Below are 26,579 nucleotides of genomic sequence, written 5' to 3'. Positions count from 1 at the left end.
TTTCAATGCCGGCTTGGCAACTTCGTGTCACTCTTTGGAATGCTTGAAGCTAGGTGACCCATCAAATTTCCATGTCAAAACCGATAGCCAACTGCGATTATTTATCCGCAAATCTAGTGCTGTATTCGTGAGACATGCCTATAGCCCGTGACAATAGTTTTTTTGTGGGCATGGCCAAATGTCACAGAGGTGCGTTGAAGATGAAATCGTTCAGCACATTTCAATTCTCATCAAAATTTGAATCTGAGAACTAAATAAGGCTTGTGACAATGAAGTTTTACCGCTAGTCGCAGTTGAGACGCTCCGACGTTCACATGTACCTCCAGACCCTTGATGGCAATACGTGCTCTGCACAGCGCCCTCTTGTGATGAGACCCAGCAAACCGGCAGGCCGTTTCTACTTCATTTTGTTAAAATTTCAATGCAACTGCAAATGAGTGGTAAGTTTGCTGCGGGTGCAAAGGGCGCCCTCAGTCGAGTGTGCTCAGAGATGATAGAAGTGTATATGATCACCAGTGGCATCCTCCAACAAGTGGAACATGGCAAAGTTGGGCTTCCAAGAGTTCTGATTCCTAGTGTGGACATTTGTAAAAGGCAGGGTTTGGGATTAGGCTAGGAGGCCCTCTAGTGATGATGAAGTTGCAGTCTTTTGGATTTGTACTCGGACATCACAGAACAGCCCTCTAGTGACAAAAAACTGTCCAGTAGGGTTTTGGAGGTTAGGCTGCGTGTCCGAAACAGGCTTCCGGAGCTACGGTTTTGCCTATCGCCGGTTTGTTCCCACGAAGCGAAGACCTGGACAATGGCTTCAGACAAGCGCTTCGGACCCTGCTCAAGTTAGTATGAGGAAGGCACCTCAGGGTGCCCTCTTAAGACAATACTGAAACAGTCCTCATGGCGTGTTCGAGTGGAGGGGGGGGGGGCTGTGAAACTTGGTTGTAACCAATGAAATCACAGATTTTTATCTTCTCGTTACAAAACACAAAATGGTCATCGTAAAGCGTTTGCGAGTAAAGCGTTTGCAAGAGAAAGGGACGTTCAGAGTGCACCTTCTTTTGACTATTAACGACTCCTTTTGGGTTTATCTTTTTGTTGGGGGAGGGGGGGGGGAGAGGGGAAGAAGGAATCAGGGGTTATTTAGCACTAGCCAGGGAAGTCATGGAGCCCTCTAGTGACGATATGGACGCTCGGTGGCCGTGCAGTTCCGATATTGAGGAGGTGTTGAAGAGCTTGTAGTAGCCTATACTGGGATGGGACAGGTCCAGGTCATCTAGCATGATCTGGGCGACACCCATGAAGACCTTACGCTCCATGCGGCCGTAGTCCGCCCACACCGTGATCTGAAATTGAAAAAAAAAAAAGGCAGTGTATTAAGAAAAATGAGTTCACTAGAAAATACCAGCAAAGTGATAGGGAACCCTAGCTCTTTGGGAGAGAGTGTTACGTATTTGTTCATCTTTTTTTTAGAGTTGTGATCTGATACACTGTGCCCTCTGGAGACATGCACACAATAGGGAACAAAAGATTGCATACGTCTCCACAGGGCAATTTCTATAGATGAAAACGTCTCCACAAGGTTTTCACGAAATAGATATATGGATTTTACTAAATAACTAGGAATTTCCAAGGTGGGTTGATTTGTCGCAAATGGAAGAGTTTTGGAAAAGGGATATTAAGTCTGACTTTCTGCCAAGGAAATTAATTCTGATTAAAATAAGAGCATTTTGAAACTACACTTTCAAACTCGAAAACTTTACTACACGAGAACAAAGAAACTGCTCCACAAGGATACAAATTTCAGTATGTGTGTTCCCCATACCTTTCAACAAATTCATTTTTTTTTCGGTTAAAAGAATTTTTATTATTTTGGTTTCAGGCCCAAACAGATCCACTTTGCCAATAGACTGGCTCCCGGTCCATACATTACTCATACTGATTGTGAGGCAGGAACCAGCTTAGCCAGCGAGCATGAAATCATTGTCTGGCAGCCAATAATTCAAAGTTGTAAAAATTAAATAACTCAAGACTTGAACCGATGTTTTTTTGGTCGATGTCAAATTCAATAGTGAACAACTTTCGTGTTGTTACAAAAATAGCAATTTAGAGAAGGAATCTATTATTTTGGATTAAACTAAAAAAAATAGAACAGGAATGTAACTTTAGGCCCTTTGCGGCTTTTTTGGTATGTTAAACTCATCACACACAATAATGCTTCATGCATTTGTCGTCCTTTTTCTGTCATTTGTATGGGGGGGGGGAACCTTGGAACCCCCTGACTTTCCAACTGGGATCTTCAGACCATGTCCTTTACCTGGAGTATTTTGTTGTGGTAGTCCTCCTCAAACTGTAGCACCTGTTGGTAGAGTGGGTCCAGGGTCCGGCGAGCTATCTTAGTCTTCTTCTTGCCCACGCAACGCTTGCCTTCCATTAGGTAGACCTTGACATAGGGAGCTGAAAAATAACAATGGCGACCAATGAGAATAGGGTAATTTTGTACAACTAAATCTGAAACCTCCGAAAATGACGCAACCTTTTGGATTTCACGATAGTTGAACTCCATGAGCAACATGAAGCTCTGTAGTGCGTAATTGATGCTTATTTCAAGCAGTAAACTACTCCAATCTGGGCCCAATTTCATAGAGCTGCTTAAGCAGAAAATTTGCTTAAGCACGAAAAAACATTGCTTAGTAAAATTAGGCTACCGGCCAAAACTCCATGTGATGTACATTGCTTGTGACTGGTATTTAGCTGTTGTTTATAACAATTGCATGGAGTTTTGGCCGGTAACCTGATTTTATTAAGCAAGACGTTTTTGTGCTTAAGCAAATTTTGTGCATAAGCAGCTCTATGAAATTGGCCCCTGGGTTTACTTATGTGCTTCTACCATACAATCTGGGCACTGACGACTGGTAGAACAGATTAAAATGGCGCTTGCAATATACAGATTTTGTTGCGCCGTTTTCATCATTTAAAAAAAAAAAAGATCAGACTTAATAGCATCATCCCCCAGCACCCCCTTAAATCTGCCTTCGGTCTTCACTCACCAGGAAGCATCTTAGAGATTGACTTGGACATCAGCCCCCTAGCCCTGATAATCTCCACCTCCAGCTTGCCCCTTTTGTCCTCCAGACCGATCTGGATGTCCCCTAGGCAAGGGGAGCCCAGGACCTGCCGACCCACCAGCTGGGCAGGGCCTAGCCCCTCCAGGAAGCCGTCAAACTGGCCCTCGGGGCCCATGCGGAAGTTACCCGGTAGCCAGAGTCTGGTGAGAAGAGTAAACATGTTAGTTAAAAGTAAGTTTGATGAAGTACCACAGGTCAATTACTAGTGGTCGGGTTTGATCCAGAACTAGAGTTATAACCATAGTTTGTCGTAAGGCCTTTTCACTCTTTTGTTCTGCATACCTTTGTTGAAATCAACCAGGATCGAATGAAGTGGATCCTTGTCTGTTAACAAGTTGACAAGGAACATCATTAACACTGACATAGCTTGTACATGGGTCAGCCGTAGATTTTGGATTTTTTTTACTAGGGTAGAACTTCTCAACCCTAGTCCCGTATAGAGCGCCAAACCCGTGTAGAAGCGGTGTTAGATTCTTGCTAGTGTGAAAGGGGTTTCTGAAATGTTCGGTTTTGACCCAGGTTCAACACAGAGATGTCAGGTAGTGTGAACAGGACCTTCAGACTGGACTTGTCTTATCAACTATTTTGGACAAGCAAGGAGACATGAAATTGTGAAGTTTGTAATGTTTGATCATCATTTGTCGAGACAACTACGGTAAAATTACATGTACTCAGATTTAGCCTTAATACCTTTGGGGAGTGTGGCCTAGTGGTAAGGGTTTGTGACTCGTAATCAGAGGGTCAGGGGTTCAAATCCAGCTGCTGGTCATACGTTGTTTCCTTGGGTAAGCAACTCCACCCCCACTTGCCTCTCTCCACCCAGGAGTATTAATGGGTACTAGCATTAGCTGGGGAGTAACCTGCGATGGACTAGCATCCCGTCCAGGGGGAACAGAAATATTCTCAGTCGTTTCATGCCAAGGAAACCGGAGATAAATGCCAGCCTGATGGGCTGTATTGGTTCGTGACAGACTTTACTACTGCTAAAACCTGCCCACCAAAACTAAGTGCCAAAAGGCGAAGTTTGGGAAACGAAACTTGAAAGCAAAGTTAATGGATAGATTTGAAGAATACTGACTGGCTTGAGCTGTCGCTACTGAAGCTGCAGACACTGCCGTCTGTGCTCTCGCGGCTAGCTTGCTTCTGTAGACGATTCCTCATCTCGGCAGCTAGGCCAACCTCCTCGCTACGTACTATACTACTCCGTGGCTTCTTGCCTGGTGAAAAAAGAAAAACAAGCCTCCTTCGATGATGATCATTTAACTTTACGGATAGAGTGAAACATCAAAATTGTAACAAACCACTGCAATTAATCATTAACACTGCAATTAATCAAATACTAGAAGCAGAGTAAAACAGAGCTAAGCAGAGCATCAGAAAACATCGCAGAGCATCGCAGAACACTGCTAATCATCTCAGAGCATTGCTAAGCACCTTACACCATCCCAAAGCATCGCAGACCATCGCAGAGTATCTCAGAGCATCACAGAGCATCACAGACTATCGCAGAGACTCACAGAGCATACAAAGAGTATTACAGAGCATCTCAGAGCATCACAGAGCATCACAGAACAATGCTAAGCATCTCAGAGCATTGCTAAGCATCAAAGACCATCGCAAAACATCACAGACCATCGCAAAACATCACAGACCATCGCAGATCATCGCAGACCATCGCATATATATCAAAAAATCACAGAGCATCAAAGAGCATCAAAGAGCATCGCAGAGCATTAGGGAACACCACAGAGCATTGCAGAGCATTGCAGAGCATCGCAAAACATCGCAGATTAACGCAGAGCATCGCACAGAATCGCAGGGCAAAGTAATGCATAATAAAAACAAAACAGGGTATATATCCACACAAATACGATCTTGTACCTGCTAGATTGGATGTACTATTACTCTTCTTGGAAAGACCCACTAGCGACGCCATCTTGTATCCGATGCTGGCCCGGCGCTTCTTGCCCTCCTGGATGTTCACGTCGGCCGCCGAGTCTGATATGCTGCCCTCGTTCCGGTCGTACGTGTACATGTCGGCGCTGCTGTTGCTGCGGTTCAGCGGCTTCTTGACGGGGGCAGTTGCTTGCAATTTCTCGGCAAAGGCACTGTCGTGAAAAAACGAAGACTATGTTGTGAAAAAAGTAGCAGCGTGTGTAAAATTTACGTAATATGGGACTCCTTTTTCTTTTTTTTAATATTATTATTATATACATTGAAAAACTTTTTTCTGTATAATTTCTTTTTATTACCTCCGCCAAAGAGGTTATGTTTTCATCGGCGTTGGTTTGTTTGTTGGTTGGTTGGTTTGTCTGTTAACAAGATAACTCAAAAAGTTATGGACGTATTTGCATAAAAAAAAAATTCGGGGCGGTCCTTGGTACAAGAACAAATCGATTAGATTTTGGAAGTGATCCAGATCTGGGTCTAGATCCAGGATTTTTTTTAAAGGATTCTTCACCATTTATGCGAGTATTTCTTGTGGGTGTACTGACAATATGGTGGGGAATTGTTTAGCCTTGGCGGAGGTTTGTGCTCTCTGAGTGCTTTCTAGTTTCTTTGAAATGCATAGGCTTCTTCCGAACTGTTGGAATTTCTTGTTTATGATTTACATAGAATGTAGTGCTGCCGTGGGTTGTCCAATATATAGTGTCTATGTTGGTTATCAGCGCTGTTAGGGTGTTTGTTTGTTTCTTTTACTTTCCTTAAATATGTACTTTTGGATACTGTTGATTTTTGTTCATTTGTTTGTTTGACACATGCATGGTTAAGTATTTAGATGTTTTGCAAACACGACCAAAATGTCACTTTTTTTTTAAAATGTAACATGTACTTGTTAGATGGCAGGATAGTAATTGTTTTTTTTTCTACTGTGATAAAATACGTTTAGGATTTGCTTTTCATGTTGATCTAAGTGGTGGGATTTAAATCCGGATATTTTACAACTCGGTTTGAATTCCACTATTCGGTTTGGATTTTGGAAACCGGATATTCAGAGATGCCAACTTTACAGACTACAAAATAGTACTGATTCTTCCTGCAAAGAGTAATGCTAATGTAAATACATAGGACAACAGTCAAGTTTAAGAGTAACCACAGTACTTTTCAGAGTAACCACAATGTTGGCGTATAGGACAGCTGGAAATTTCAAGAGTAGTAACACTAACACGCCTCAAAATCCTAATAATTACTCCAACAGAGCAATGGTTGGCATCTCTGGATATTCCAAACCTTTAAAAAATCAGGCCTTCCATTTTTTGGTGACACAAGCTAACAACTGGAACATCCCCCAATTTGCTCCATGGTCTCTGACTGTAACCGGATTTTGAAATATCCGATTTCTCCCACCACTAATTGATCTACAAATGTGCTCCGACTAAAACAGATGGTCGGAAAAGTGCAACTGACCTTTTTGCATACCTTTCCAAATTAGAAACAAATTCATCAAGTGTTAGTTTGGTGGACATGTGCTGGTTGTTTCAAAAATGTGCTTGTCAAATAAAAAAAACCACTCCTTAGATAAACCAAACCAATTAACTTAACTAATTACAATACTTGTGTAGTGCCAAGGTTAAATGTGTGCAGTTTCAAATGTTTCATTGCTAATAATGAATTCTACATTTTTTTGGGAAGTTCTTGTGCCTAAAATTTAACAATGAGTAAAGTACATGCAGGCTTTTGATGCCACCATAATGAAAATCTTTACCATGAAATTAAAAAGGTAACCGGTGATTTCAATGAGCTGGTATTATCAGCTACGTGTAAGAATTGTGCCCTGGATCATTTTAAAACCTTACTCTGAAATCTGTCCAGAAATTGAATTATTACATGACTCTATAGACCATTCACTCTATGTAATTGTAACCTGCCACAGCATAATGAGGAATAACCCCCAACTTTGACTTTTCACGTTATGTTCATCATGTTAAAGCGCAAATCATTGGCTTTCTATTGATACCAAATTTATTTCTGCTGCTTAATTTATTCCAAAGATATGGCGCAGGAACTTAAACAGTGTCTTGCCAAGTTTTTGTTACCTCATTTCGAGAAAAACGGCTTTGAAAAAAAAACAACACGCATTGCGCCGCAGACGGCAGTGAAAAACTTTCTTCAGTTTTTCCACTTTTGTGGGTATTTTTTTTCCCAACAAAACTGCATAGTGTGAATCTTGGATACCTTGCCTAGTCAAAAACACAAAACAATCAAAAACGATGTTCACATGATTTTTCTAGTATATCCGAGTACTCAAAACAAGGTTTTGGGGGACATTCCTCATTTTGCCTCAGTAGGTCACATATGTGATTCGCTACTTTTCTTGAATTCCCCCCCCCCAAAAAAAAATATTTCATCGTCTTGGTGTTACACATCACCACATCCACTGTCAGTTAAAAACGATGATGACTCACTGTCAAAAATAGTTTTGCTGTTCGCGTCAAAAGATAATAAATAGGTATAAACAGCTGGGAAAGGGCTTTAGTTTGTCAATAATTTAAACCTGTCAATTTGCATACGTCCTTACGTGGGCCGAGTATAAATACACATACATAATGATCGTTTATATTTTGTTTTACCCAAAGGATTATAAAATTTGTTATTTATTCAGACTGGATAATTTATTGGCGTGCAGTTATGCTGGTACATGTAAATAAATTGTGCTATTTGTACAACGGAATGTATTAGATAAAAAGTAAATTAAAACAATTTATTCAGCTAAAGATGCATGCATTGTTGACCTATTTTCCTAGGGGAAAAAAACACACTAAAATAAAGTTTGCTACTGAAGTCGAATTCTTTTTGTTATGATCCTAAAGTGTGTACAACTAAAGAAATAGTGTTTAACTTAAGTAGGAGTACAGGCATGACAACTTTAAAGTCATAATAAAGTCCTTTTTTTTCAAGAGTATAAAGCAACAATATGATTTACAGGTATATCTTTAGACATTTACTCGTACTAGGTTGAAAAGCATATAGGATCATTTGCTTTTCATGCATTTTGTTCGTTTCCAATAATAACACCACTCAAAATCCAAAGAAGAGTGTTCAAAACCCAACCTGTTGAAGTTTCAGCTCAGTAGATATTACACTTATAAGTTTTAGAGAAAAAAGTAAAACCAAAAAAAACAAACATGCCGACCTTTTGATCACGAAACACGATTTCGTCCACAGCACTCTTTATTTCCAAAATCCAGTCAAGTGACTGATCGTTGGCAATCACCTACATTTCATGATTTCATCTAAATGACAGCAAGCCAGACGGATGATCGGTACCAGTGCCATATTTTAATCCACATAAGCATTTTTGATAATAACTTGGTCGGTTACTTTTTTGAATAATTGAAAATAATCCTATATGCCTTTAACATTTGGTTGACCATTTAAATAAAAACATTCTGTATGCATGTTCAATTATTCACAAACCTTTTAGCATTTACAAATACCCATGTACAGTCTTACCCTTCAATCATGTTTGGCATTTCGATTCGGCTATCCGCCTTTCAATTTTCCGGGATGAAAATGTTTGTCAACAGTGCAACATACTGCGTCTCGAGTCAACTTTGCCATTTCATCTACTGATGAAAGTTTACTCATCTCTACGGCACGACTTGGATCAGGCTGGTTCCCGGGCGGGGATGGTCTGGAAACGGCCTCACCCACGACAACATACGGCACTTGACAGCTTCGCTCTGAAATTTTGCGATGACATTTCTGGTGATAACATGGGCTTATACTCAGAACAATTGTCTTCAGAGACAAGAAATTTGTAACGAAAGACAGACAGGTTTTGAGACAAGGACATTGAAAGAGGGTTGAACAAGAAATTGAAAGTTGCACATTGGGAAAGAAAAGAACATGTAAAATACACTGAGAAATATTCCCTAACAAATCAAAAGTTACAGGGTCAAAGGACGGGGTGAACTTTTACTCCTTTACTCTCTCCAAATTCTTGTTTCTTTTTTTTTTTTTAAGGGACAGTCTAGTAAATTTAATAAATATTAATTGTAGAAAGAACAGTAACCCCCCAAATATGTATTGAGCTGAACAATACAAATCCTATAGGAATTGGCCTGGGTCTGATCTTTGCCTCAGAAATTCTGCTTCAAAAATTCAACCAGGGTTAAAGGGGCACTCACGATGTCTCAACAGGAAACTTGTGGAGTATGAAATTTTTTTAATAAAAAAAATATGGAGTAATGAAATATTACTGACAAAACATACTGACAAACTCAGTACTATCGCACACCAAGGGTGAAAAAAGGAGGGGGGGATTTTATCTGAGATTTTGATTTGTTATGGAACGTCCCAAAACATGAACACCACCAACAACAACATGATACACCAAAACATTCATCTACCAAAATTATTCAGCTGTAGTTTTTTTTTACAAGGTAGAAGTTTTTATATTTGATGGACTAAAAGCAGTCTAGATTTTGACAGATATTGTCCAAAAGTACCACAAATGTTATTCACATTTGATTGTTTCTCCTGCAGGATTTCTTTGACCTACAAAAATGTTTGGCGATATTTCAAATAATATTGACAAGGAGTGGAGGATGGATTATATTTAAATTAAAAAAAACCTTAACTTTTGAATATCAGTGAGGGAAAAAAAAACAGTTTCAAGATGAGTCGATTATTACTAAAAACTACAGCTGAATTTTAAATAAAAATTCACAAGACTCAATTTCAACCAATGACTGTACTACCAATGTCTATGATCACATCTCACCACTGTAACATACTCCATGCAAAAATGAATAAAAAAACACAAACACAACCATGCAAATGAGCGAAAGGGTTGATGGCACAAAAGACATGCAATGACAGAGAAATTTAAGAGAAAAATAGCCACGAAATGTTGATGAGCTGTTTTATTATAACAGTATAATGCCAAGTAAGATTGGAGGCTTTGCATGTTGGAGATACTAATGAATGAAAGGTTTATGGAAACACCATGTGCAAACAATTTCTCAACTAAGAGAATGGTTCTGAAAAGAACCAGAGGTATAAACTCGATGTTCAGGTCAGTATAGGTAAGCCATCTACAGCAAATCACTTCGATCCCCATTTGAATCCGAGAGCAATTTTGATCAAGATTGAAGTAGAAACAGACAGAAGCTGATAGAAAAAACCCAAAAACCAGCACCAAAGGTTAACTTTCCTGTAAATGTGAGCTTTAAAAGATACCGCAACCATGTTTTGCAAATAAGCCAGTTCCGTTTTTCAAATGCGCACGTGTGCAATGATATGGGTCACAGATCATCCGGAATAATCGAACGCTCATCGAAGGCACATAAACGTGCAAGGAGACGGTCGCACTGCGACGCTCGCGCGTTCATTTACGAGCAGAATGGGCGTTCGCAATTTATGACCTTTGTATGACCTTCGTATGACCTTTGACCTGGACTACTTCATCGAGATACCGAACTGGCTTATTCTACATATTGTGCACTGTTTCTCCTGAATGGGAAGATGCAATCATGATAAAATGTCCAGCTCAAGGACAACAAAATTGGAATGAAGTGAGTCCACACTACATTCCATCCCACCAAGATCCTGTGATCCATATAAGCATAAAGTACAGGGTCTCCAGACTACAGTACATCTGAGACTTTGGCTGCGTCCGAAATACTTGGCTGTTGCTGGGGCCAATTTCACGGCGCTGCTAAGCACAAAAATTTGCTTAGCACAAAAAAGTCTGGCTTATAAAAGCAGATTATCAGCCAGAACCCCATGTGATTTTCATGCTAAGCAAACAACAGTTGAATACTAATCATGAGCAATATACATCACGTGGAGTGTTGGTTGGTAACCTGCTTTTGTAAGCCAAACTTTTTTTGTGCTAAGCACATTTCCATAGGCACGTGTGTAACTTCCAGCCGTAGCCACAGCTCTATTTCATGGTGCTGCTTAAGCACAGAATTTTGCTAAGCACATTAAATATCTGCTAAGCAATTACAGGTCACCAGCCAAAATGTCACAATAAGTACATCATTGCCTGTTAATGGTTCCCAGCTCATTCTTGCTTAGCAATATTCTCCGCTTAGCAGCTTGATGAGATCTGGCTCTGAGTGACACCCTAAACATCCACTACATGTACAATGTTTCTAAAAACCACCTGTACACCCATGCAATTTCACAAATTGGTACAATCATGCTACGAGAGAACTATTACAATTTCACAAATTTGTACGATCTACGAGAGGAGAACTATCACATGAAGAGGTGAAAAGAAATTAGGGACAAGGGGTAAACCAAGACAGAGGAACATACATCCATAGTCATCGAGAAGTTGGGGCGAGGCCTGTCTATGAAGGGGAGTGAGGCCTGGTGGTGAAGGGGCATGTGGCCTAGTGGGTAGGGTTTCGTAACTCGTGATCAGAGGTTTGAATCCACCTGCTGGTCATGTTGTGTCATTGGGCAAGCCACTTCACCACCCCTTGCCTCTCTCCACCCAGGAGTATAAATGGGTACCGGCATTAGCTGGGGAGTAACCTGCGATGGACTGGCATCCCATCCAGGAGGAATAGAAATATTCTCAGTCATTTCATGCCAAGGAAACTGGAGATAAATACCGGCCTGATGGGCCATATGGGCTCGTGACAGACTTAACTTAAATGTACTTTACTGTCTATGAGGTTGTGCTGATATATTTTGAGCTTAGTTAATCAGAATACAGGAAGACTTGTTGCCTGTCCTCATCTATTACTGCCTCATACTGTATGGCCGAGTCTTCAGTCCGTTCCCTCCCAAGTACATTGTAAGCCTTCAATTCTTCAAATACGCCGTATGTTTCGACTCTCTTATCAAAAGCGGCAAGTTTTCTTGCAACATACATTGTGCTTCAATTATGTTCTACAGGAATGCCGGTAAAAATAACCTTCGTTCTATAAAAGCAACAAACAACAATCTAAATTATCTGTGTCACACATAATTACTTTAAACACAAGCTAAAACAATATCGATCTTTCAATTAATTAGCCATATTAACTAAATTTTAATATATTTTTGTAATAATAGTTGTTTACATCCATTAACCTTGAACTTAAATATATTATACATAAAAAATCCCTTAAAGTCTCCAACTAGAAAAAGTTTAAAGATTTTAGCTGCTTATTTCAAATATTTACAAATAAATGGATTTACAATTTTTTGGCCCCAAAAGAGACATTAATCCTTTTGTAATAGAATACACATGTACCGGTGCTTTTCATTGGACCAATGTACACGTATTGAGATTTTATTTCTTTATTATTCATGTAAGCCCTAACTCTCTACGCTTATTTCCATAATGAGCTAAGAACTATGCATAATCAGCATATGTAAGTTGCAAATATGTTGATGAAGCTGGAGAAAAAGTTAAGTCTTGTTAGTTTTAAGTTGCCATGGAAACAAAGCGATTATGTGAGCTAGAATATAAGAATGTTTGATGTTTGTAAAAGTCTGAAGATGTTAGTGCCAGTAAAATAGTTCAAGGTTTCGCTGTAAGGAAATGTTTCTGAATGCAAAAGTTTGAGGATTAAAACAGCATTAGGCAAAGCGTTAGTTATGGTGCTGATAAGTCTGTGAGTTTGAAACACTCCGCAGTCACAGCAAATCCGAAGTCACAAACCACACTTTGCTCTCTCAAAAATCTCCAAGATTTGTGATCCAAACCCAAATTAATACAAAAGTGCAATGGCTTTTGGATTTTAGAACATACTATCCAAAACTGCTCAATAATTAGAATTAAAAACCAAACAGCGTCAACTTCGTAACTCGAACTCACACTCCAAAACAAAATCCCAATCAAAAATACAAAGCCCACACAGTTACCTTTCTCTTCGGCTTGGCGGACAGTCCAGATGCATCGTATATGACCTGCTGAATGATCGGCATGCATCAATCAGAATCACTCAAACCTCACACAAACTCATCATGAACAAATCCTTTTTACTCATCAGTTACTCATTTGAGTTCTCGAGTCACTGGCTGAGAACACTCGTCCTGTGTTTTCCTGCGTGACAGCAACTATGTCACTCAGCCGACTTCACTCACTCCGTCATATCGGCCTACACTCAAACCTCACACATCAACAACTTCTGTCACTCATACTCAAACTCACCAATCAAAATAAAAACTCAGTCCCGACACTCACCTGAGTTTTCTGGTCAACCACCTCTCCAGCTATGCTGAGAGGATCAGCACACAACAACTTCAGTCACTCATACTCAAACTCACCACTCAAAAATAAAAACTCAGTCCTGACACTCACATGAGTTTTCTGGTCGACCACCTCTCCAACTATGCTGAGAAGATCAGCACATCAACAACTTCAGTCACTCATCCTCAAACTCACCAATCAAAAATAAAAACTCAGTCCTGACACTCACCTGAGTTTTCTGGTCAACCACCTCTCCAACTATGCTGAGAAGATCAGCACACAACAACTTCAGTCACTCATACTCAAACTCACCAATCAAAAGTAAAAACTCAGTCCTGACACTCACCTGAGTTTTCTGGTCAACCACCTCTCCAACTATGCTGAGAAGATCAGCACACAACAACTTCAGTCACTCATACTCAAACTCACCAATCAAAAGTAAAAACTCAGTCCTGACACTCACCTGAGTTTTCTGGTCAACCACCTCTCCAACTATGCTGAGAGGATCAGCACACAACAACTTCAGTCACTCATACTCAAACTCACAAATCAAAATTAAAAACTCAGTTCTGACACTCACCTGAGTTTTCTGGTCAACCACCTCTCCAGCTATGCTGAGAGGATCAGCACACAACAACTTCAGTCACTCATACTCAAACTCACAAATCAAAATTAAAAACTCAGTTCTGACACTCACCTGAGTTTTCTGGTCAACCACCTCTCCAGCTATGCTGAGAGGATCAGCACACAACAACTTCAGTCACTCATACTCAAACTCACCACTCAAAAATAAAAACTCAGTCCTGACACTCACCTGAGTTTTCTGGTCAACCACCTCTCTAACTATGCTGAAAGGATCAGCACATCAACAACTTCAGATACTCAAACTCACCAATCAAAAATAAAAACTCAGTCCTGACACTCACCTGAGTTTTCTGGTCAACCACCTATCCAACTATGCTGAGAGGATCAGCACATCAACAACTTCAGTCACTCATACTCAAACTCAAGACTCAAAAATAAAAACTCAGTCCTGACACTCACCTGAGTTTTCTGGTCAACCACCTCTCTAACTTAGCTGAGAGGATCAGCACATCAACAACTTCAGTCACTCATACTCAAACTCACCAATCAAAAGTAAAAACTCAGTCCTGACACTCACCTGAGTTTTCTGGTCAACCACCTCTCCAACTCTACTGAGAAGATCAGCACACAACAACTTCAGTCACTCATACTCAAACTCACCAATCAAAAGTAAACACTCAGTCCTGACACTCACCTGAGTTTTCTGGTCAACCACCTCTCCAACTATGCTGAGAAGATCAGCACACAACAACTTCAGTCACTCATACTCAAACTCACCACTCAAAAATAAAAACTCAGTCCTGACACTCACCTGAGTTTTCTGGTCAACCACCTCTCCAACTATGCTGAAAGGATCAGCACATCAACAACTTCAGTCACTCATACTCAAACTCACCACTCGAAAATAAAAACTCACTCCTGACACTCACCTGAGTTTTCTGGTCGGCCGCCGCTCCGACTGCGTGGAGAAAGCACTGGCCGTGCTGGCTTGAGTAATGGCTGACACGTCGCTGGTGCTAGACATGTTACTGTCCGAGGACTTGATGGAGATGTTGTCGGGGCTCTGCTTGCGGCGAGGCCTGGGCGGGGCATCCAGGATGGGCGTGCCGCCCGAGGACGAGGATGCGGCCGTGCCATGCGGGGACAGCGTGTTGGCCGTGGCCGCCTGCTTGTACTGGTTGATCTTCATTTTCATTTTCATCTGCCGGGCTCGCTCCTCGATTTCTGCTGTTCCTGAAAATATCAGGTCAAAGTTCAAGGTCACAGGTGAAAGACTAAGTTTGGGATGTTACAGCTTCTTTAAAATCAAGTGCGAGACTAGCCCTTGTGAGATTTGGAGAAAAGATAATTTGAGATAACTACAAATAAATTTGGGTAACTATAAAGCATTCACTCAAGCATATAGGGCTCTCTTTTTGCAGCCACTCGATCTCTGAAAAGGCTAATTGTGTCCAATCTGACATACCTTTATCCGATTTGAGATGGGCAGGGACCTGAGGCAGCTGCCTATGCTTGCGCGGCGTGGAAGGCGTCGATACGGGGCTCCCTCTACCGCCATGGACTGGAGAGTTGGGCAGGCTGGAAGTGTCAATGTTGGATGTCATGGCACCACGGGTGTGCGACCGGTACTGCCTTTCGAAGTCCATCTCTCCCCGGTTTTCTGATTGCGTTCGGCGATGGGGATCCCCGTGCTGTAGGTCTGCACGTCGGCTCGGGGAACGCGATCGCCGGCCGCCCATCCGGTCGTAATCGTACCCTGCAGGCGGGGAGAGGGCACGGTGGGTCCGTTCCCTGGGGTCGCGTGAATCGCGGAGCTCACGCGGGTCACGCATCTCGCGGTCCAGAAGCTCCTGTTCGTGCGGCTCCCGCCGGCCGCGACTGTGATTGTTCCTCAAGTCCAAGTCGCGCGGAGGGGGGTCTCTGAACTCCCGCTGGTCCCGATCCCTCGGTTCGTGATTCCTGGGGTCGTGGTCCCGCAAGTCACGGTCTCGGAGATCCCGGTCTCTGGGGTCATGCTCCCTGGGATCTTGATCCCGCAAGTCTCGTTCTCTCAAGTCTCTACTCCTCGGGTCCCGATCGTGGTCCCGTCCCTTCCGCTCCCGATCTCTTGGAGTCCGTGCTGTCGGTGACTGCCTGCTCTGGCCATCGGTGTCGTCTCTGTAGCGCGCAAACTGTGACGGCGCGTCTTGGTGCTTGCTGTACATGTCTGCGGGCTCGGTGCTCATGCGTTCCCGTCGCGTCGGCGAGGGGCTTCGGGGCCGGCTCCGGGACGCCCTCTCTGGTACAGCTAGGGTGGTAGCGGAGCCGCGACGCTCTCGTGTGTGGGAAGAAAGCTCTTCTTGCTGGGGTGGTACAACTGCAAATCAAAGAGGATTTCATTCAGCGGCAAGTTCCACGTTTCTTGGGTCTGGGTGCCAAAATTCCCAAGACTGTATTTGACTCATCTTATTGATAGCACACTCCAAATGCCAATGTGGCTTTAACTGCGCTTGTGAGAGTTGGAATGCAAAAATATCCAAATCCAATGATTGAAGAGCTTAGGATTGGTGAGAAACTTACCGATTCCTGACCGCCTCTGGGCGGTAGGGGACCTGGGGTAGTCCTGGTCGTTCAGGGGCCTGTCGTCTTCGCTGGCCGGGGGTGGACTGCAGCTGCTACCTAAGGAGGAGACACTGGCGCCATCCCCTACACCAACGACCGATGAACCTGGATAGGTTGAAATGGAGAAGTTTAATTCCAACTCTCAAGGTTTTGCAAGGAATCGACCCTTTGCTCCAGAACTTGGACACGTGGCCCAAGACGCAAATACGACAAACTGGCAAAAACCTTTCCTTGCAAGGTGACTGTCGAATTCCCTGAGTTTTTTTTGGTCTGATTTTGGATTTTATTCCCACAAATTCCCTGAGTTTTCCCCTGACTGGAAAAATGGAAACTCATTTTCCATGTTTTTCCTGATTTTCAGAGTTGTTGGGAACCCTGAAAAAACCAAAACAAACGCCTTCATGTGCCCAGCACTTTCAACTGTCTTTTCTGAGCAACACAGTACACGGAACCAGCGTGGAAACACGCCATGTCTACCCTGCTATAGAGCTCTCACGAGAGGTGACAGAGCCATAGAGCTGTCCAGATTGAATACAAGGAACAGAGGAGCGCAACAGGATTTGGGGTGGAGGTACAGGTGGAGGTAATTCCCGTTCAAAAAATGGTGAGACAGAGGATACGGCCAGAGAAGTTACAGGAAAAGATGGTAGCAAGAATGGGGTCATATCCATTGAAAGAGAAATGGTACGAAGCTGTTAGTACAAAAAAGTACACCGAGATGGTTGGTATTAATTGGTGGACTGGTTAAAAAAAAAATTGCTGGACAAACTCTGCTGCAGCTATGGGCTAGCCGGTCATGCACTGAGAATGTGGATAGCTGCAAGCACAATCAGGCGAGGTTAGTATAGACTGCAACAGGTGGACAATGCAGACACAGACGATGTGTTGGAAAACAGCCCTCACGTTAATAGTTTTTAACATCAAAATGAATGACACATTATGAATTTGTTTTTATAAGGTTTTACACATAAAAATAAAACACAGATTATCTTGGTATCCCAAAGTAAGCTGAACTGAAAACTCATGAAAATAATAGCAAATTAATTGACATTAAATCTACTTGCAACTTTAAAATATGTGAAGTCTTCAATTTTGAAGTATGTTAAACTAACAAATCATCAGACTGTCAGCGTTTTCTTCACTTACATGTAGAAATATCGCCATGTGTTTTTTGTTGGCCAACAAAAACATTGAAACATTAAGCCTTTAGACCTTGTACTGTCCCGAACCACTATGCCTGGTACTCCTCATACCCAGAGCCGTATATAGAGAGAATTGCGACATAAGGGTTTTCAAGTTACGGAATTTTAAACACAACCACCACTTTAAAGTTCCTTCCATGGATCACGAGAAGGTAAGTGTTCTTTCAGCAAAACGAAAACAAATCACAAAGGGATGTGTGTGAATTGTTTTCGTTTTGCTGAAAGAACGCACACCTTTTTTGTGATCCGAGGACAGAACTTTAAAACGATGCTTGTGTTTAAAATTCTGTAACTTGAAAAGTACATGAGTGATTTGAATGATTCTTGTACTAAAAGAAAGCTTATGAATTGGGCTTTCATATCCTAGATTTTCAAAATGCTACATGCAGAACTTCACTTAAACAATGGTCCCGACATTTGGGTTTTGCTTTTTTTGACTAACCCTGTACAATGTAATGCAATTTAAAAATTGTTGAAAAAATGAAAGCAAACATTGTTCTAAAACAATCTACACTTTTTGGAAACCAAGTACTCAACTGACATTGAAGAAAGAAATGGTGTTCAGGTTATAATGAGAAACATTTCCGATTCAATATATTGAAAAGACACGGGAGGGAGAAATTAGGGGGCGGAGAGATTGTGTCAGAAAGGGGGAGGGGGGATTGGTCTTCACCTTCGTTGACGGGTGGCGTCCGGCAACGCTCACCGAGCGAAGACGCACCGTCACCCACTCCGACCACAGATGCCCCTAGACACACAGTAATTAGGTTTTACACAGATTAAAACGATTAAAGAGGTTCACCAGATGTTCTGTCCGTGCTTTTATCCTCCGGATTTTTTGGTATTGCTATTTATCTAGGCATGAAACCTTTATTCACTTTGAATGAAACACGAATTGAAAACGAACTACTAACAGAAATTTCCAAAAAATGTGTCTTTAGACACATCTTTGGAACTGACCTTCTTTTATTGTTTTCTTCAAAATGACAGCATGCCAGAAAGAATCATTTCAAAGGGAGTTTAGTGCCACTACTATCTTTAAACCAAGTATGCTTTTCAACAATAATTTTGTCAGTTACTTTTCGGATAGCTGCAAATGATCTTCTAAACTTTAACAATAATTCAGATCTCTCCGTGTTGACTGGTTCCTACCCTTGTCAGAATTGGATAATGCAGTGACAGGGAACCAGTCTACTTGCAGGTTGGATCTGTTTGCGTGCATAAAATATAACCCCCTCCCCCCAAAAAGGAGTCTTTTTTAAATATGGGTTGCAGAAGTCCGACATAGGAAAAAATGTAGTTATTTTTACTTTAAAAATAATGTTGAAAATTATTTATGCAAAAAAAATAATTAAATTGATTGAACAGCACGGACAGAATATCTTTAATAAATGATGCGAAGGGAGGGGGGAAAAAAGAGGATGATGTTGTTATGGAAACAGCAGGATGAGATGGCGAGACATAAGAGATGGAGTGATGATGAAGTTTGATCCAGGGAGGAGCAACACCAGAGAAACAAGATTTTATTTTTTTAGTGCACTCATACAATGAAGACAAGATATAAATAGACAATTCAAACTGTCATGGCCACTTTAATTGGAAATGACGTTTCTAGTTCATACTGAACAGTAATGCACAGACGCATGTCAAATGAAATTACATGTAAATCCGTAAAATGATCCTTCTATAACTAGAATGTACAGCTTGCAACAGGATGCAACTTCACACTTCATCGATTTCCCTTTGCTACTTTAGTGTTTACTTTCTGAGAGTTTAGACGGTCGGAGCATACTGAACGGAACGTCGAGTTCATACCTCTGAATAATGAAAGGTTTGCGGAAACACCATGTGCGAAAAATTTCTCAACTAAGAAAATGGTTCTGAAAAGAACCAGAGGTATAAACTCGACGTTCCGGTCAGTATGCTCTGACCGTCTTCAGGAGAGTGCCTAAACTCTAAGAAAGTGAATACTTAAGTAGCAAAAGGCGAAGTCAATGAAGTGAGAAGTTGCATCCTGTGAGGATGCCAAGTAGACAGGATCCTAGAACAGGCTTGGTGCCCACTGGTTCTTTTCAGAACCATTCTCTTAGTTGAGAAATTATTCGCACATGGTGTTTCCGCAAACCTTTCATTCATTAGAATGCACAGTGTATGAAATGACATGATATAGATTTCATGAATTTAGTATAACGTTGCTGGGCAGTTAATTTTGACTAGTATTAGGTATTTAAATATGACTGCTGTGTTAGGCCACCCTTAGGTGGACCTTGCGACAACAAAAGATCAGTCAGCGACTGACTTTTCAGGATCAAGCACTGCCTGAGCTACGACCGTTGCAACACAACTGGTGCCATTTCAGGCAGAAACCTCAATGTTGCAACTATTTCAGCACCAAAAGTTGCCAGTATTTTGGATATTTTGCTTTTGTGAATTTTTTTTTTCTTTGGTGATTCGTTCTTGTGTCAGTAGTAAGCCAATGAGCAAACTTTTCTCACAAATGTTTTCAATGAGAAATTTTTGGGTTCACAACTTGAACAGAAAACCTCTAAACTGAACAGTGTCTTCCTGAAATGGCATCCCAGGAACAGCGACCTCAGTTATCCGGAAAAGCGTGGACAACTTCAAATGTTTAAAGAAGTGCAATTTTCAATAAAATTAACCAAAAAGGGATGTCAAATAGTTTTCATACATTTAAGAGGAGTAGAAAGTCGCACAAAATGTGTTCCTAAGAAAAATTCATCTCCAGATAGATTTTCCGGATGGTTTTAACAACACTACAAAGCAGCTTACCCGTGACTACGCCAATGCCGTCGTCCCAGTCCGAGAATTCGCTGTCGGTGATCTGCCCTCCGGACGGTGGCGACGAGAGCTGCTCCCGGCTCCCTGTCTCCCCGCTGCTGTTGCGCTGCATGTGCTTCATCTGGTGCCGGGCGGGCACCGGTGAGGCCAGCGGTAGAGGCACCTGCTTGTTGTGGCTGCGCAGCGAGTACATGTGGGGCTCGTCATCGAGGGGCGCGGCCTCAAGGTTCACCATGACCTTTACAAGAAAAAAAAGTAGAGATGGAAATTTGTTAATTGATCATGCACTTTGTTGTTTGGAACCCCCGCAATGCTTTGCGTGGCACGGGTGGCGCATTGCGTAAAGCGCTCGCCTCTCACTGTATGGCCGGGGTTCGATTCCTGGCTCAGGTCATTTATAAATAGAGTTGTTCGTTGATTCTCTCTTGTGCCACGAGGGTTTTTCTCCGGGTTCTCCGGTTTTCCTCCCTCTGTTAGCTGGTGCCTATATCTGATTGCCACCGTAAAAGCCAAAACTTTTATTTGACAATACTCACCTCGCCCATGAACTCTTTAGCACCATAGTGTTCAAAGTCCCAGACGGTGACCTCCAGGGTGTGACCCTTGAACTCCGACCTCTTGAAGGGGCCGTACAGGAAGGTCTGGTTCCATTTGGGATTCAGGGTTTTGTGGAGGGTCTTCGTACGTCTTTTACTATCATCACTAAAGAAAAAAATGGATAAACGGAATTCTTAAAAACAGATTACAGCTTCATTCATTTACTGTCTTTACAGATTTAAAAAGAGAAAAGAATAAAAAGGACATTTTGGTCTAGTTTCTGACCTCCTATCTGGAAGTAGATACATCTTGATGTAAGGGTTGCGCAGATCGCCTGTCTTTTCTCTCGGCTGCAGGCCCTGGATGCTGAGTATCGTCACTCCGATCTGGTAGTTGGTGTTGTCGTACCACAGCTTCATCTGAGAAATTCAAACGAAAACAAAAATTACAATTGTAGAGAAACGTGGAACTTGAAGGAAAGTTAGCATTTCAGATGTGAAACAAAAAAAACGAAAGCAACGATGGTAAATGTCTTGCTTAAGGACACACTAGTTAAATGTCAAGGGTATAATTGGAAATTAAAACTTTACCTGGAGCTCTCCGTGCACTAAGGGCGAGCCGTTCCGTCTGGTCATGCCGGGGCTTCCAGGCGAGGTGATGGTGACCGACGGCCGCTTGTGCCGGACCTGCGGTGGGATCTCCTCTTCCTCCTTGTGCTTGGTGGTGGACTCGTAACCGCTGGAGCCTGCACAGGTGCAAGAACAAACACCTACACACCTAACCAAGATATATACTAGGCAAGGGGTTTATAGGTCGCCCAAGTGAGCACAAAGGCATACGGAGCCTTTATAGGTGCAAGGATAAATACCTACACACCTCACCAAGATATATACTAGGCAAGGGGTTTTATAGGTGACCCAAGTGAGCACAATGGCCTGTGGAGCCTACACAGGTGCAAGGATAAACACCTACACACCTAACCAAGATATATACTAGGCAAGGGATTTATAGGTCACCCAAGTGTGCACAAGGACATATAGAGCCTACATAGGTGCAAGGATAAACACCTACACATCTCATCAAGATATATATACTAGGCAGGGGTTTTATAGGTGACCCAAAGTGAGCACATGGCCTGTGGAACCTACACAGGTGCAAAAATGATATTTTTTTCAACTTTTTTCCTGACATTCAAATCCCTACAAAACCAACACGTGGACTTGATTTTCAGTCCCTGTCTTTATTTGAGGTTAGGCCAAAAAAAAAATAATATTCGGTCTCTGGTCAGACCAAAGTTCCGGAATTGACGTGGGGACGCGGCTTTTTTTTTTTTTTTTTTTTTTTTTTTCTTCAAGCTTGGATTGTACAGACAAGGTGGGGTACTATTTTGCTTTTTTTGGTGTCCTCATGTACACTGGTGTCCTCCATTATTTGCCTTGGTACTCTCGATCATTTGCTTTGGTGCAATTTCCCATTCCTTGGTGCTCTTTGGTAAAAAAAATTGAGGAGGTGCGGCAATAGAGGGCGCTGTTGGAGCTACCGCGGAACATTTTGAAAAAAAAAAGATTGTCGCGCATGATTAAAATCGACGCGCGCGCTGACCAGAGACCGACTTATTTTTTTTTTGGCCTTACCCACATTTCTTTGTTTCATTGCAAGAAAGCAGTAAAATGTATTCCGTCGATCTGGACTGATGCCACCTAGAGAGTTTTGAGGCCTAGATTCTTACTTTGACTGGAGCGTTTGGTGATGGAGTCCGGCCGGTGGGAGCGGAACTGCTGGGCAATCTTCTCTCTCGTCGTCTGGTCCATTTCACTGCAGCAAAGAAAGGTTGGAAAATGAGTGGGTGGGACTTGTACAGCCAAATCACAAGCACTGTGAAAAAATGTACAAATGGGGAAAAGCTTCCACGATTTTTAAGTCTGTGTTGACAACATCTTACCCCATTGGCCTGGCTACATACAGCTCAACCTGCGGCTCGCTCTTCGACTCAAAGATGACGGTGTAAACCTCGTTAACATCTTTGCCTTGAAGGTTGTGGCCGTTCCACGACAAAACCTCATCCCCTGCACCAAAAACAAAGAAAAAAATTGAGAATTATGTTTAGTAATTCAATCATTACCACTTGAATTACCTTTGTAATAAACTGAATATTCAAATATTTGATAATCAAGTGAATATTTGAATAGCTTTTGACAGAAGTTGTTGGTACTTTGAAGGTACATTGGTACACTGTTTATTTCTGGTGACTTTTTTTTTCGTTTGAAGCAAGAAAATTGCTCCAAGTCTTAAGAAGGGTGCATAAACAGCAAATTTGTTGAAATTTCAGATCGGCGAGTACTATGTATTTGGAGAAAACAGAGAAAAAACGTATACAAAATTTTAGGCGTCTCAGAACTAGATTCCATTGCTAACACAAATAAGACCATCTTCAATAATTGTTTGTTTTCCGAATGATACCATTTCAGGCAGACTTACTACAGTAGATTGATAGTGATGGCATGAAATTTGGCACATAGTCAGAGTTTGTCATGGGAAAGATATTTGGCTATAGGGCCATCGCAGATTTGTCCTTTGAAAAAAATATCCTAGAGTAACAAGAAATTTTCAAAATTTTCAAAATGGTGGCCATTGCATGTTATTCTATTATTATTTTTTTTCAAAGGACAAATCTAGTATGGCCCTATAGCCAAATATATTTTTTTTTCCATGACATACTCTGATTGCCAAATTTCATGCATTTATCATCAAAATGAACAATTCCATCATATTGTGTACCAATCTGCCTCACTAACTAGATTCACAGGATATTTAGTTCCAATCGTATCTTCACTTTCAGCAAGGAAGGTATGTTTCCGGGTGATTGCAAATGTCTCTACATGTCTTTTTTACAAACTAAGACATCAGCATGATTTGCAGTGCCATATTTCAAAGTTCATGGGCCACATAGCTGCGCGATCCTCTGTCAGTATGGCCTTTTCTAGTTCATGACGTCCATCAACGCCGACATAAAGCGTCGTCCCGGAACAGCGCTCAGGCAATCGAGTCTGACATTTACGGTGCACATATACGCGCTTGATGTAATGTTACATGCCCACATATAACATTTTAATGAAGAAATTCATTATTGCCTGTCCCGTTTTGGCACAATGCACAAAATGACTTGGCTTTTAGGGAGATGAAAATTACACACAGGGGAAACAGGCGTGCACGGATTGCCAATGACATGATTATTTCCCCTTAATCAAACTGTCTTAAACTTGTCGTTCTCCTAGAGGAAGAACATTCCTTCAAGTGCAGATTTTGCACTAAAAAATAATGTTGTAAAATGTGGTTAAAATTTCTCGACTACATATTTTTCCACAAACCTTCCCACATAAGGATATCTGTAGGGTAGAACTTATATTTGAATTGACCGATCAAACATTTAGTCTTGATTTCGGAATAAAATAACATCACGATTTAGTAAAGTTGACTCTGATTGGCTGAGGCGCGAGATAGCATAAATCTGCAAGCTTAGATATCGTCACCGGTTTCACGAAGGGATGGGCATGTGGATTTTGAAGAACAACCATTTTCGAGATAATCGCAAGAGAAGTTTCTCCATTTTTAAAACTGCAAAAACTACTACTTTGCAACAACTTTATGCAATAAGGAAACCTTGATGCAATTCTTTGATAGGTAAACTTTAATTTGAACCCGGTAATTATAATTAATATAGTGGTTAAAAAGCCAAATTTAATTAGTAAAGATGCCCGTCCTTTCGTGAAAACAAAAATCTCACATTTCCACATTTATGCCCTTCTTCTTCAACGATCATAGGATCAAATCTCTGTTGACCTACTTTTACGCCTTTCTGTGCAATAGGTTTTGTATACGTTCAAGAGGCAGGCATGTTTGCGTCTCTTCGTGAAATCGCAAAATGCAATTAGCGAGATGCCAGCCCCTGGCGTCATTAATGTTATTCAGGAATTAATGATGTTTTGCTTACGGAAACATGTCAGAATGCTTAAATACCATGTTTTAAAGCAAAATTGTGAAAAAAAATGGAAATCGAAAAAATTGTCAATTTTGACATGCCCGTCCCTTCGTGAAACCGGTGACGATATATCAGATGTTAGACAGGAGACTGGGCTCCGTGGACAACAGGTGTTAAAAGGTGCCCACCTGCGCGGAGTTGACCGACCGTGTCGGCGATACTCCCCCGCTTGACCCGCGAGATGAACGCCCCCAGCTTGCCCGCCTCCTTCAGCTTGCCGCCCTTGACCTTCAACCCCAAGATGGCGCTGGAGTCCTGCGGGGCCGCGTTGTCCCCCTGGCTCTTCTTCAGGATCATGTGACCAATCAGCCGGTTGTTATCAAGGACGGGTGTCCACGTGACCGGGTGCTGAATATTCATGGGGGGAACAAAGTTGAGCAGGTCGATATTCAGCTCAAGTTTCGTATTTGAGTAAACTCACTGAATATTCATGACAGGATAGTTGGTTAGGTAAAAATCAGGTTAGTTTTGTTTTTAATGAATGAGGAATTAATATTATTAACCCTGACATCCCATTTTCTTGAGTACAACTGTTTGAAACACATGTACTAGTTATTTGAAGAGTTTATTTCTAAAACGCCATACATCCATTTGAAAAAAGTGAAAAAGTTGCATGGTTTTGAAAACTTATAGATAATACAGAGAATGACAGCTGTTTTTAAAGTACATTTTTTGTATTATTAAAATTGGGTTTAACTGTAAAACAACTGTAAAACAGCTGTCAAAACTGACTGTGATCAGCCAGGAGAGGGCAGCATTCTACAAGGTGACAAAATGGCGTTTATCGCGTTGTGGAAACAAACTCTTCATTTATTTCAGGACAAAAAAACCCCTGCCTAGCCCTTTCAAACAACAGAGGGTGCAAGTTTCATGAACTCAGGTTTAAATTTTTATGCCAACGTTACATTGGGTCCCGACCACTCATTGTTCTAGCCGCATTTTCCTTTGTTTTGTCAAGACAAAAAGGCAATGTTATAAATGATACTGTGTTCCATTATCACAAAGGGGTTCGCTCATAAGTCCGACGCCTCATAGGTCCGACACCTCATAAGTCCGAAATTTTGGACATATGAGGCATCGGACTTATGAGGCATCAGAATTATGAGGCATAACATTAATTTTTTCCACCTCATATGTCTGACGCCGCATAAGTCCAACGCCTCATAGCTCCGACGCCTCGTGAGTCCGAAACAGCGTTTGTCCATTGTTGGACATATGAGGCGTCGGATTTATGAGGCGTCGGACATATGAGGCGTAATGTATGCCTCATTAAGTCCGAAATTTCAGACTTAAGAGGCGTCGGACCTATGAGGCGTCAGACTTATGATACGGCTCCATCACAAAAAGCAATGATTTTGCAATTCATCAGAGTTTGTTATAATCCTTTTTATCCTTTCAAACTTTTGATGGTTGTAAAAAAGGACTTGCATGCTCTGTATAGTTTGAGGCCCAGAACTTTCAATTTCTGAAAGCACGTCACTGAGTGAGTGAAAATAAAAACCTCTATCAAATTCTGGAAGGCCAGAGGAGATAATGATAAACAAGGTTTAGTT

The 26,579-nt window shown here is 41.6% G+C and overlaps 1 protein-coding gene across 1 annotated transcript in view; it reads right to left on the bottom strand.

Annotated features, from left to right (window-relative positions):
• Window positions 1-414: 414 nt before the first annotated feature.
• The window catches only part of LOC119724638 (regulating synaptic membrane exocytosis protein 2-like), a 75,865-nt gene continuing 49,700 nt past the window's right edge, over window positions 415-26,579 (bottom strand). The window contains exons 6-21 of the mRNA XM_038195776.1: window positions 25,155-25,374; window positions 22,930-23,053; window positions 22,717-22,802; window positions 21,578-21,732; window positions 21,273-21,406; window positions 20,987-21,152; window positions 20,442-20,688; window positions 16,408-16,554; window positions 15,314-16,204; window positions 14,778-15,081; window positions 12,936-12,980; window positions 5,004-5,230; window positions 4,201-4,339; window positions 3,045-3,262; window positions 2,312-2,451; window positions 415-1,340 (exon numbers count right to left, since the gene is read on the bottom strand). Of these exons, the coding sequence (XP_038051704.1) occupies window positions 1,134-1,340; window positions 2,312-2,451; window positions 3,045-3,262; window positions 4,201-4,339; window positions 5,004-5,230; window positions 12,936-12,980; window positions 14,778-15,081; window positions 15,314-16,204; window positions 16,408-16,554; window positions 20,442-20,688; window positions 20,987-21,152; window positions 21,273-21,406; window positions 21,578-21,732; window positions 22,717-22,802; window positions 22,930-23,053; window positions 25,155-25,374 (3,450 nt within the window). The 3' untranslated portion in view covers window positions 415-1,133. The remainder of the gene's footprint in view (window positions 1,341-2,311; window positions 2,452-3,044; window positions 3,263-4,200; window positions 4,340-5,003; window positions 5,231-12,935; window positions 12,981-14,777; window positions 15,082-15,313; window positions 16,205-16,407; window positions 16,555-20,441; window positions 20,689-20,986; window positions 21,153-21,272; window positions 21,407-21,577; window positions 21,733-22,716; window positions 22,803-22,929; window positions 23,054-25,154; window positions 25,375-26,579) is intronic.

The sequence above is a fragment of the Patiria miniata genome, unplaced genomic scaffold (genome assembly GCF_015706575.1).
Source record: "Patiria miniata isolate m_02_andy unplaced genomic scaffold, ASM1570657v1 HiC_scaffold_18, whole genome shotgun sequence".
Taxonomy (NCBI): Eukaryota; Metazoa; Echinodermata; class Asteroidea; order Valvatida; family Asterinidae; genus Patiria; species Patiria miniata.
This window is presented reverse-complemented; position numbering and strand designations above follow the sequence as displayed.